This window comes from Leuresthes tenuis, unplaced genomic scaffold (assembly GCF_036924035.1).
Source record: "Leuresthes tenuis unplaced genomic scaffold, fLeuTen1.0.hap1 SCAF_15, whole genome shotgun sequence".
Lineage (NCBI taxonomy): Eukaryota > Metazoa > Chordata > Actinopteri > Atheriniformes > Atherinopsidae > Leuresthes > Leuresthes tenuis.
This window is the reverse complement of record NW_027325369.1, coordinates 27,942,550-27,956,029: the sequence shown is the minus strand read 5'-3', so window position 1 is coordinate 27,956,029 and position 13,480 is coordinate 27,942,550. Positions and strand designations below refer to the sequence as shown.

Sequence of the window (13,480 nt, the reverse complement as noted above, 5' to 3'; positions counted from 1 at the left end):
GATTCCATTACCCCTCAAGTCATGTTAGTACAACATAACATGATGTCATAGCACTATAAAATATTCTTGGAATGTTGCTTTTTACACAAATCAAATGGTTCCCTTAAGAAACCAACACATGGACTTGTTGAGATTGGCTCTTGCAACATACAGTATGTCTGCTGGTTTTAGTCAGGACTTTCCAAAGATGAAGAAACAAAATTCCTTACTGTCCAGCAATTAATCTAAAATTAATCCATACTGTTCACCTTAACATGGTTGGAATTTATTGGAACTGTTGTGAAGTTTTGAATTTCCCAAGAAAATCTAAAGATAATCTTGCAAAATTCTGCTGTTTTGTTGTGTAAGATTGGATACTTCAACACAGTGATGCAGTTTTGTGAAAACCCTGTTTGCACTCTTGTACTTATCTTGTTCAAACTTTAGAATTAAAAGCATGTTCTTTTAGTACATAAAATGAGACGGCACCAGCTGATCGTACCACGCTATGTTGTTCTGTGGTGAAAATACAGTATCTGAAACAGATGTATGGAGCTTTAATAAAAATGCTCATTAAGTAATATTACAAGCAAACAAGAATTATCAACAGCCAGAGGGATGTTGGGTTCAAAATTCTGTACTTTCCCAAGCTGCCAAGGCTAAGCAGGGGGGCATCCGCTATGTGATGCTGACATGTGCAGAATTGCTGTTTATGTTTGTGTTTATGTTCTTTTCAATCATTGAACAGCAGGTTAATAGTTCGTCTGGTTTATGCCTAGTAATGGGTGGGAGGTCAGGGCTATAGACTCACATCTGGCTGCCAGATTGAGTTGAGGATGTGAGAACATGAACAACTCAGGGCACAATTTCCCATAGTTAGTAGATTTTTTTTTCAGTGGTATGACAAACATGATCATTTTAAGGAGGGTCATTTTTTTCAAACAAAGGCTTTTTAATAGATTAGATTACTATGTACTTTCTACCACTCCACTGTCACATGTTCTCAGGTGAGTGTCTTTAACCAGAGAAAATATTAATTCAAAATAATTCCACACTACGTATGAAGGGAACATGAAATCGGAAGCTTCTGACTTTTAGAATCCAAAAACCTACTTGTCTCAGTGCAGATTTGTATTCTCTCAGGTCCACAACTGTCGATGGGAAAACAGGAAGCCTTCGAGACCTTCATAAGAGATCATGAGGAGCATCAAACCATTGAAGACAACAAGAAAATTCTCAAAGAGCGGTTAGTGAGCATGGGAACATTCTGTTGCATCTTTGATAAATTCTCCACGTGTTACACAAATGTGGTCATTTTATTTTTGTTTTTTTTCCTGATGATAAATGAATGTACACCTTCTGTCTATTCCAAGCTTTTACGTATAAGGACATAATAAAGAATTTTAAGGGCCTTACAAAATACAATACAGTAAAACAGTTGCCAATCTTCCCAGCATGCCACAGCAAGTTCACTCCAAGGTGAGACCGTACAATGCTCAGAGAAACTGCAAAAAACCAAAGAGCTACATCTCAGACTCTACAGGCCTCAGTTAACATGTTAAATTTTAAAGTTCACAACAGTACAATTAGAAAAAGACTGAACAAGTATGGCTTGTTTGGAAGGGTCTCAGGAAAAAGCCTCTTCTCTCTAAAAAGAACATGACAGCACAGTTTAGGTTTGCAAAGCTGCATCTGAACAAACCACAAGACTTCTGGAACAATGTCCTTTGGACTGTCATGGTTTCGATGGAGGCGAGGGAGCAGGACCCAGACACAGACACGGACAGGAGCCAGGAATAACTTAAAGGGTTTTTTGCAAGAAATCAAAATCACAGCAAAGATGGAAAAAACTAGAAACTGAACTAGGCAAAAAAAACTAAACTCTACAAAACTCGGGAGGAAACCTGGAAACATGAAAAACTCGAGAACTAACTAAGGATTAGACTACAGGGGTGACGGCGAGGATCTGACAATGCTGAGAGGACAACAGGAGACTAAATGCTGTGGAGAGAATTATTAGTGATATGAGACACCAGAGGAGACTTAACATGGGAGATGGGGGAAATGACAATGAAAACTCATAGGAAAATAAATAGACTAGGAAACTAGGAAACCAAGATACAAAACAAATCCAGAAAAACACAAAAACAACAAGGATCATGACATGGACAGACCAGACCAAAGTGGAGATGTTTGGTCATAAGGCACAGCAGCACGTTTGGAGGAAACCAAACACAGCATATCAGCACAAACACCTCATACCAACTGTCAAGCACGGTGGTGGAGGGCTGATGATCTGGGCTTGTTCTGCAGCCACAGGACCTGGACACCTTGCAGTCATTCAGTCCACCATGAACTCCTCTGGATGTGAGGCCATCTGTCTGACAGCTAAAGCTGAAACTGGGTCATCAACAGGACAATGATCCCAAACACAGCGGCAAATCTACAACAGAATGTCTGAGGAAGAAAATAATCAAGAAGTTGCAATGGTCCAGTAAAAGTCCAGACAACAACCTGACTGAAATGCTGTGGTGGGACCTTAAGAGAGCTGTGCATGAACAGATGCTGTAAATGCTGTGAAGAATACTGGGCCAAAATTCCTCCACAGTGATGTGAGAGACTGAAAGCTTCACATGGAAAATGATTACTTTATGTTATTGCTGCTAAATGTGGTTCTAAAAGCTGTTGATTCTTGGTGTGAACTTATTTTATGTTGAATTAATAATGACATTATGTAGTATGGCATGTGCTGTCATGGGTTGCATTGACATCATTTTAAGACCATATCATTTTTTGTTATCTCCTGGTATGTAAATGACATGTGTTTTGTTTAATAGCTTTAAGCATTGATTTCTCTTTCTCTGATGATTTTTAATCATCAGCAAATAATAGAATAGGAATGGGGTGTATACTGTTTTCACATTCAGTTTGTTAAACATGTACTTTATTCTTTTTTTTTTTTTGCTGTTATGGTCCGTTAACACTTGGATTCTTTCAAACAGATCAGCTGAGGCTCGAGAACTTGGGGAACAACTGAGTGAAGCCAGAAACAGAATCAGTAAGTTGTCTCAACAGATGGAAGTTGCCCTCTAGAGATCACATAATAGTTTGGAGCTCTGCACATTTGTAATTCTGTGTTTCACTCACTATTATCCCAGTGGCAATCAACCAAGAAAACATTAATTACCAGATCATTGTCAGGGTGCTCTGTCCCTGGAGTGTCGGAATATCTCTCAACACATTCGTAACTTTTTCCAGGACTTGAAGGCATTCTGATTTCCATCCACCTGCGAAAGTCTTCCAACCTGTACTTTTTACTGGGTTGTCACAGGCTGTTTTATGACGACTCTCTGAGCACACCCCTGAGTTCTTCTGGATGCTCACTCTCTTACGATGCCAAAATGAGACCTAAGATTAACACTAAACATGTCCACATTTTCTCTGCTGTGGTTTGTCCATATATCAACTGCAGGTCGTATATATGGTGTATCTCTGCACACAGTGGATATTCCAATAGTCTCTTCACTACTTTTTTTATATCATAGTATATTAAAGATTATTCACATTGGCTAGTAAGAAATTCAATAATGTCTCATAATCCATTACTGTCACTAAGACTTGTCACCAGTGGCAATAAGTTCAAATGGTATTGCAGTATTTTGGTTCAAATTAGTTATTAGGCTTTTATCTGGTTTGCATATTCTGTTGCAAGCTACATTTATGAATTTCCATAGACTGTGTGTGTTTGCGGCTCACATCACATGCCATTGAAATGGATAAGTGTACACCAGAGCCTGGCATCATGCTGCCTCAGATCACGCTCAGTGGCTTGGTAGCATTCGCCTCATATATGCCAGCATGCACTTATCACCGTTGGAATTTAATTTTTTCTTCCTCTTTGATCCACAAGTTGCTGACACAGCTGTATATGTTCATGTCACACAGAAATCAACTATGACAGCACGCAGAATATTAACTCTTGAAATATGTTCTGCACACATCAGCACTATGTGGCCCACACAGTGTGGATAAAGTGAGGAAAAACATTTGTAGCATTTCTTTGGTTGAGTCCTCGAGACCAAATTCCCCATTTAATGCAAATTTGGAAAAATTCCCCCAAAACATCTTGATGCTGTCAAATATTATTACTTTGTTAGGTGTATGGAGCTGCATTCTTCTTGGATGAGAGACAGTGTTTTTAGTGGAAGGTGGTTGCCTCTTCTGGCTTGTGAGCAGAACCATAATATTTAGCTCAATATGTTTCCCTGCCATCTTAGAGGCCCTGCTTGGAAACTGTACACCACCTGTGTCTCATGGCGAATACAGAACATGGAAACAGTTAGCATAATATAGACAAAAGCGTTCTCTGATGGATGTACCCAGCATGAGGGTCAGTAGCCGGGGAGAAAGGGAGAGGTGGTAGCCCGAGGAAACATCAGTGTCTAAACATTTCCCTGGTTTACACTATTGTTCTTGGCTACATCACACAGCTCTGGTATCCAGTCCCACTGGAAGACTATATGTTCTGAGCCCTTAGGTCCAAAAGTGCAAGGATATATATTTATTCTGAGGGACCATTGATGCACATCCTCTACTGTATGAAGGGTGCAGGACAACTTGAAGCAAACAGTCTCTTTTGATTACTCTGCCAGATGCTGTTGGCTTTATGCAGTTTAGTCTTGGGTGGAGCATCTGGTATCTGTTTCAGGTATCCCACTTTCACACTCTGCTCACCTTTACTTGTATGACCTATTAGCCCAAGCATATTTAGGTAGCAAAGAAAGTCTGGTATGAGTGTGAAATATTTGTCATGATAAAAGCAGAATTTAGAATTCCAATGTTTTGTATTGGTAATATTCCAAAGAGTGTGTTGTGTCTGCATCACACATCTTTTGAAGCCGTAAACTAGACTTTTCAAAGCTGTTATGATTTTCTTTTTGCTCTGTTAATGTTATCAGCTGCACATGAAAGTGGTTTATACAAAGTCATTGGTTTAGGCAGCACTGTCATAAACACAGCTGTCCAATAAAAACAGAAAGAGTTTAGTACAACTCTGAGTTTAGTATTAACAATCTCTTATGTGGTTAATATTACATTTTTTCACCATTTACTGGAAATGAAAGTCACGAAAGCCACAAAAGTCATCAATAAGAATTCATATAAATTTGTATTGAGATACGAATGCAGTCACAATTCCTTAAAAAAGTTGGTTAGAGCTTACGTATGAAATTATCAAGATTCTTCAAGTTATATGTAATCGATCATGACTCAAAAGTCTCAAACGCTGCTGATTATACTCTGGCGACCTGTCTCTGTGTACCCTGCATCTCAGCCAATAGCAGCTGGGATCCTTTTTTAGAAGGAAATTTTTAGAAGGAATTTCTTTAGAATTAAGTATTATCTTCTCTTTGAAGCCAAATAAAGACTTGTCTCTATCATATCACTTATGTCTGTGTTGCATTATGAAGATGAACTGTATGAGGTAGATAGCATCATCTGTATACCCTCAGACTGTGTATGCATCAACGCTGCAGTGGACGATGCATTCACAAAGCAAAAGTAAGCTAGAAACCACACAGCCATAAGACTCCCACCTCTTCCTCGCAGAGCTTCCTCCAAAACCAGATGAAGTGCAATTAATATACCAACAGAGTTCTCACCGACCAGTCATTGCATTTGGCCTGAATGCATTGATTTACTGACCTTTTTTTAAATGCAGATTCATTGATCGCTGTTGGTATATGCAGAAAACATCAACAAATCTGACCTAAAGGGCATTTCGAGAGGATCGGATGCTGTGCCTTTAATAGTAATGAATTCAGATATTCCTTCACAGTTGCTTTCAGATTGATGTGATTGAACAGGTGGTGTGTCGGTACAGTCTTGTTCTAACACACTGCCAGTTTAGGGATTCCCAGAAAGAGAAGAATGTGGGACTCTTTATAATATGCATTTATTTCTCATTAATCCTCTCCCGTGGCTGCAGCTGCTATGCTAAGCTGTACTGCATAAAGCTGTGGCCGTGGACATGATTATTTCTTGGACTTCAGCTGCATTCATGCTTAAATCTGTGGTGCCATGTCTAGCTGTCCTGTAACTGCTTTTTCCTGTTCCACAAAGCACCCACACAGGATTTGTCAGATATAACAGATTTGTGACCACAACTACATAACACTCTTATACTGCAGCTTAGCTTTTCTGTTTGAATGAGCGAGAGCACAAAAGTACATTCGAAGAATTTTCCTCAATGACTGCTCTGTAGTTTGGCTTTGGGTGTTTGGAAAAAGCTTCAGTAAATACCATGACTGATGTAAACCACGCAGGCAGCTCCTTGTGCTCATCATGCCTTTATGTGCTCCCTGCAGTTTTTCACCCTGTCATTAAGGCTTGAATATTTCTTCATTCTTTTAAGTTGTTTTGAAGTAGACTCTACATCAATTAGTTGTAGGTCATGTTTTAGAGAGTTATGTCTGTTAGAGAAGAGTCAAGCTGCTTACCTTACCACAATATGAAGCCACAGGGCGTCTCAGTTCATTTACATGCTCAGCTACCCAAACATATGGCTTTAGGAGAGGTTCTCAAACCCTGGATCTAACTTTGCAGGCATTTGGAAAAACACTCTCATCATGGGCACAATATGTCTTTGTGTGTCACGTATAATGTTTCACTTCATCCATTCACGTCTCCACTGTCTGCTGAAACCCCAAAAGTGGTCTGCTTTAAACAAAAGTGTTTGTGAAGAGTTTTGAAAGATGAGCTGATTGCAAGGGCACTTTGCAAACTGTCTTAAAGCTTTCTGTTGAAGAGGGCGAATAAATGCAAAACACAACCAGCGTCAAACTCTAATCCAACTGTTTTAGGGCACCCTGTTTGGTATTATAGAAAAAGGTCGATCCACAAAGCTCTTTTTCTTTCTTTTTTTTACAAGACAGCACTTCATCTGGATTTCTCGTTCTTGGAACTTCAACCTCAGCTTTTAGATCGGTGATAGGATCACCTTACAGAGCTCAGGCACAGCGCCGCCTACATGTATATGAGACCTGAGGGATTGTAATGGAAACTCACTGCAGAAGATGCTGCCATTCAATGTCTCTTTTATCTTTTAATCTCCTTTTGACATCTTGTGGAAAATGTATCCCTGAATGCTCCTTCACCATCTAGTGCCATTAACAATTGCTTGTACAATACGTTTTAGTCCATTTATTTTACAACAAGCCTTTGTCATTGAAGCATTGCAGCACAAACTCAATGTCTTCAGAAGGATAATGAACTTCGTTTATTAGGGGAAGAGAGACAGTGAAAATAGTGGAACACACACAAATTACTTACCCATATGTCAAGCCACCATTACATTCACAAGAGAGGCAGTGGCCCAAACGCCTCCCTCGTGTTGCTTCCTGGCTCAGTGGAGTTACAAGAGTTCATCTTAAGGACACTGAAAGTGTGTAACTGATCGATGTTTCCTGGTGTGAGAGAGCCTTCTCAATGACAAGTTCATCAACGGAAGAAGCATAAATAATATCTAATCAAAAAAATGTTGGGAGGACCATTTCACAATGAATACCTTCACAGCAATAGCACTAATGAATACACAAATTTCAGGTTATAGTCCTCTACTACTACAGATGTTTTGTCCCTCAAGAGGAAGCTTTCCAAATTTTTTAAGAGTTACTGTGACATTGAGATTTATTTCAGCCTGGGCTTGCAAACCTAAGAGCTCCAAAGGCAAAATGTGAGGTTTGAAAGAAGTCAGCATTTAGCAGAGCGAGGAATCTTAACAAAAGCACATTTGTGCTGCATCAGGATCCATTGTGTTTAGATCTTGATCTTGAGATTAACAAAGGAAATATTTTGACCTACCTTCTTTACACTTTATTGTCATGAAATAGCATAGTCTTGCCAACACGCCACCAACTAATTACTAATTTCTGGTTTTTGGGCTCATTTTGCGCTGTGTTCCATGACAGGATGACACTTCTGTCTGTACTTTTAGTCTAACCATTTGGTGCATAATTTCAGCTGCACAAAAAGATATGTCAAAAGCTTGAAATGTATACAAATGACTCGCAAAAGAGTGTTCAAAAAGGCATGCCATTAAGATGCATTACCATGAGATTTCATTACCCTCTCAGACAGTTTTATGACACACGGACAGTAATTTCCTTTTCAACCTATTGACAAATAGGCCAATGCCAATAATCTATAATGAATGCTGAAGTTTTAAAGGGTTTTGTGGACAGTATTAAAATCTTCAGGATTTATCAGGCTGGTCATGTTTTAGAATAATTTTCTAAACTAAGTATCAGGTGTGAATGAGTTAAAGCGTCTCTTGTTGCTGAACACGGTGTTTCTTGTGTACTAGAGTCAAAGTTTGGTTTTAGATAAGCCTGTCAATCGGCACTTTTCTGCTGGGCTCTGCACTGCTATCCTTGAAAAGTTGTGTGAGGGATCGTTCCAGTCTCGTAGTAGGCTATGGCTGCCTTGGTGTATTGGCTATGTGCTGGCAGCATGTGGTGGCTCTTACCTGTCTGCATGTGTATCATGCATAGCATTTTCTTTGTTGACAAGAGTCTGCTGTACAGAAACACTAAACTTGGGGTAAGTCATTTAGAAAAAGTGTCATCATTAGTTTTTGTGTCAGTATATATGTCGTTTACAACTTTTGAAGGAAAAAAATGTACATTTGTATCAAGATTATTTGCTTAAAGCAAATTAAAAATTTGACACAGTTTTGACTCACTCTGTTGTACGTATCATGATTTGAGCAAATAGTAGATATTGGATTTTTTCTGCTGTTTTGTCATATACTCAATGCATGGAAACAGATGAGAACATGTTAATAATAACCTACAATGATTATACCACACCTTGTATATCATTTATAAACATTAACAGACTGACTAGTTAGAATGTTATAAGAGAAACAGGAGATCAACACCATTTAAAGGGAAGTATATACTGTATTTATACATTTTATGTGATCATATCAGTATATCAGTAGCACAAATTTCCTTCAGGACCAGTGAAGTATTTATGTTCTTTAACTTATCTGTCTATCTATCTATATTGCTTTAATCTTTTTTATATTACACTCCCCCAGCTGAGTTGAAGAAACAGTTAGAGATGCGGAGGAGACAGAGGGCAGCTCATGGTAAGTTTTTACCGTGTGTGTAGAAACAGCATCATTTCCATCTCAGTGTATCCACATCAAAACCTGAGCTATTTGCACAAAAATTAAATTAATCCCTCATATAAATATTTCCACATGACTGCTCTGTTGACAGAAAAGTTTTGTGCCCAAATTTGAAATTCTGCAGACATTTTGAACAAATTGTCACATGTTTTAAGAGCTTTTTGATCCTGAACTGGTTTTTAAAATTCTGGGTTTTAAAAACTGAATATTGTAGATGATCTGGTACTGTGTGTGATTCAGTGGCCACTTCAAAGCTTTCACAGGAGTCCTCGCTGTCTACAAGCTTAAAGACCAAAGACTGGGCAGCACAACACAGAGACTCCTTCATTTACTCTGTTCTGACTGTTCTGATCAGTGACACAAATGCTTTGATGAGGTTATAAAACACAAACATCTCCCTCCAATTCAGGCGCCAGAGACTTTTCTTGTTATTTTGAGCCTTGCATCAGACAACACTTCACAGCAGCCTGGCTTTTGTTATCCAGGGCATAAAGTTTGAATGATGTCTTTAAATAAATGCACTCATATGTGCATACCCTTACTAGCTTCTGAACTAAAACAAAAATCTTGACTTTATTGGTAGTGTTACATATAATGAGTCCAAATATCTGTCTGTCTGTAAATCTTTTGTCATCCCCTCTGCCAATAGGAGTCGTGGGGAATCAAGCTCAGGTTGAACAGGAGTTCGACCCTTTGGAAGAAAACCTGTGCAAACAAATTAAGCAAGAAAAAATGGCGTGAGTTGTCTGAATTATCATACCAAATATTTTCCTAGGTTCTCCCAAGACGCTGCTTGGATTGATTGAACTCAACAGGTGCTGTGTGTCGTAGACAAAAGATGTATTTCGTGCTACTGATATCTCCTGTCAGTTACAAGAGCACCATTGGCCGCCTGAAAGCGTTGAGAACAGAGATCGAGCATCTGCAGCTGTTATTGGAAAGGGTGAAGGTCAAGATCCAGAGTGATTTCCAGAAGTGGTGGAGCCAGGAAGCCTCAAATCTGCAGGTGACTGACCTCAACTCTCTTTACCTATCTGTGTTAAAAACACAGCATAAATCTCCTATGAGGATGATGTAATGGCAGTGTAAGAGTGTCAAAGTATGCTTCTCTGTATGAGCATCTGCTAAATCCTTGGGAGGATGTGAAGGAGGCAAATACACTGAAATCTATGTTTTCTCTTACTTCCATATGATTGAAACAAGTCAAGATACTAACAGTAGCACAGAAGGAATAAGAAATTACTCAGTGTCTATTTAAGACTAATTTTATAGTTTAATGTTTGTGCTTAAATACCACTTTCCATCAGGGTCAATGATAATGTTTGCAAAAGCTTGGAGGAGAGAAAGATTGGTTCTAAATTCACAAGTTGCACTGACTCACAGAGAAGCCTCTCAGCTCACATTTTTTGCCTCAATGGCTGTTATGCACAACCACAATGAGGACATTAAGCAGCAACATCTGATGAGCAGCCCCTGCTGCCCTCTGCTCTTTGGTTTTGTTCTAATGAATGGAGAAGAACATCTCACTCACATATGAGCATAGTTTGGAAATATATCACAGAATGACAAATGGGAAGAAAAGGAAGTCTGACAGACATGTGCAGGAAGCAGATCATATGCTTTGCCAGTTTATGTCCAACAGCTTTGTTCAACTATTTATTTCACACATGTCATCGCTTAAACTTTGCAAAAGATGTCTGATGGAGCTAGTATACCCAAAATAACCAAGGTCCTCTGTCTCTGTCTGACACATATGGCCACATTGTGTTTAACTGTTATGATGTTTGTATTGAGAGTTGTTTCAGAAATGTTTCTACAATTTCACCAAACTCGTGATTAGGAATCTATATCAGGAGCCAGATGCCACACAGCATCACCAAACGGAACCTTTCAACCATCCACACCAGGCACTCCACACCAGGGATTTGGGTGAGACATTTCCTGTGTATGATAGAAAAGCTGCCTCGCTGCTCTTTGACTGTCCTTCCATCCGTTCAACCCTGTAGTAGATTAAAGGGGACATATTTTGAACAACACACACTCACAAAAAAAAAATCAAACCTGTCACTTTGTCTGGAGCCACCTAGGTCTGAACATGTGGAACTCTGTGAGCCATTCAGATTTGCAGTTACTGCTACATCATAGTAGCAACTCAGAGTATACTTATCCATACATTTCCTTTTTGCTTTGAAGAACAGACTTTGATTAGCAGCTATATAGTTCACTTAACTTAAGAAAGAAATGAGCTAATAAAGCTTTATCAGTGCTTTATCTATTGTTCCCAAAAAGGAAATCTGACCTCCTCTTTCTGTTTTCTTTTCATTTTTGCTGGCTGGGCGTTTCCATTACTTTTATGCAGTCAATGGGCATGTGCAAACTCAAAAAGAAAACAAACATTTACAAAATGTCTCCCATATAAGCAACAGTTCAAAAAGTTAAGCCTCTAAAAATTTTAGTGAAACACAGAGGAATGGAGTTACAGTGAGGCCCAGAGTTTATGGAGGAACGGGGGCATGATTTTCACTTGTCTGGTACCTGCCGGCTGGCCGTTGCATTAATTCAGCGTTCCTGTCTGGGGTGCTGTGTTTTTCTAACCTGGGCCAGTTCAATGCATACCTCGCAATGAGCTTTTTCCTAAAAGGAAAATCAATGCCAACTGTCTGTGTCCAAACTGCAGATGAGGGAAATCAGTTTGGCATGTGGTAGTGTGCGCTCCAAGGCTATTTACTTTGTGCTCTGTCACATAGTACTGCAAGGATTGTTGAGTTTAATTTCTGTCCAACTTTACATTTGCATGGTTGCAACGCTGTACGACTGATCTCAAAAGAGGCACATCCTACAGAAGAGAGGGTTGAAGTGGCTGACTATACCCCCTAAAACCAGTCGCTGTCTAGAGATGTGTAAAGTTTTTAAAACTTCAGCTGTGTTGTATTTCAACCAAAGCAGTTAAAAACGTTCGATTAAGACCGGAAAACAAACGGTGCATGATATGTCTCTTTGAAAGGTGTGAACGACTGCACTGATGTGCGGTGGTCATGCTATAAAACTTACATTGCAGTCAAGCTGTAAGGAGACGCACATCCTCTCACTGAGTCATTTTTGCTCAATACATTAATGTTATTTTTGCCCTCTCACCATCTGTGCTCAGACAGTGCTTGGTGATTGGCCAACAACCTGCAGCTCTGCAGTTCTTGTTTCCATGGAACATATATCAAATAGATGTTAGCATTTAGCCATTGTGGTTGTTTGCTTCTCCATTTGTGGTGCTATTACTGAGAACATGTCCACAGCACAATCTACCATAAAGTGATGACACAGGTGGTATTTGATAACTCATATCTGTCACAACTCTACCTTGACAAAGCTTTTTATGATAGATATTGGACTGGCTTCAGGATTTGTCAACATTGTGTTTAGATACTGGTCACACTGCAGGAAACACAAGTCTTACATCCAGTTAACTAAGTACCATATTTTCTCTTCCCTGCTGTAATATTGACTGATGTTAACAGTCGTGTGGGATAGTTGTGAAAATGCCTTTGTTAGCTGATATGGTAAACTAAGAGTGATATTGATATGACAGTTGATTGTGCCCACAGGAGGCTGTTTAGTCTGTTCTGTGAAATTGTATTCAGCATCATCACGCTTGTGTTTCAATCAGGTCAAGTTTAAACACAACTAACTGAAAATAAATTGCATCTAATAACAATGCAATAAAACTGAATAAAAAGAGGAACCTCAACTATGTTTAAAAGCCAATGCAGATAAATTAGTTTTAGTTTCTGCTCTATTATTCATGTTCAGCCTTTGAAAAGGCTTTGTCAACCCCTGTTTTGCACCTGGAATATGCAACACCGAGGAGTAGCTGGGGTGGTGACCAGTGGGTTGTTGCAGCTCAGACTGGTACAACACAGCCATTCCACTTAGAGCTTTTAAAAAAACTATTTTAAAGCTCTTAAACCGGATCCCAAAATGGACAGAAATGGCCAGGGAAGGGAAGTAAGCACAGAGGTGATGTGATCAAATTGTCTCCTCCCAGTCAACATGCGAGTAGCAGCATTCTGATCAAAATGTCAGCGATGAAGAGATGCCTGATCTTATCCATACTTTAGAGTTGCTGTCATCTGCATTTAATAGTCATTATATGCTAACATATGAGTCCTTACATCCTCTTTCCTCCTTCAACATGGACATTGTTCCCCTGAAATGTCCATTGAGGACTAAGGAGAGAAGAAACACGTGTATCCTGGGCAGAAGTGCTGGATGTTCTGTACACATACTGCATCTCCTTGTATAACACACTTTTTG

General features: G+C 39.3%; 1 protein-coding gene across 1 annotated transcript in view; it reads left to right on the top strand.

Annotated features, from left to right (window-relative positions):
- The window catches only part of kif6 (kinesin family member 6), a 62,483-nt gene that overhangs the window by 45,443 nt on the left and 3,560 nt on the right, over window positions 1–13,480 (top strand). Inside the window, exons 15-20 of the mRNA XM_072364814.1 lie at window positions 1,123–1,225; window positions 2,982–3,037; window positions 9,080–9,130; window positions 9,822–9,909; window positions 10,043–10,178; window positions 11,013–11,101. Coding sequence (XP_072220915.1) covers window positions 1,123–1,225; window positions 2,982–3,037; window positions 9,080–9,130; window positions 9,822–9,909; window positions 10,043–10,178; window positions 11,013–11,101 — 523 coding nt within the window. The remainder of the gene's footprint in view (window positions 1–1,122; window positions 1,226–2,981; window positions 3,038–9,079; window positions 9,131–9,821; window positions 9,910–10,042; window positions 10,179–11,012; window positions 11,102–13,480) is intronic.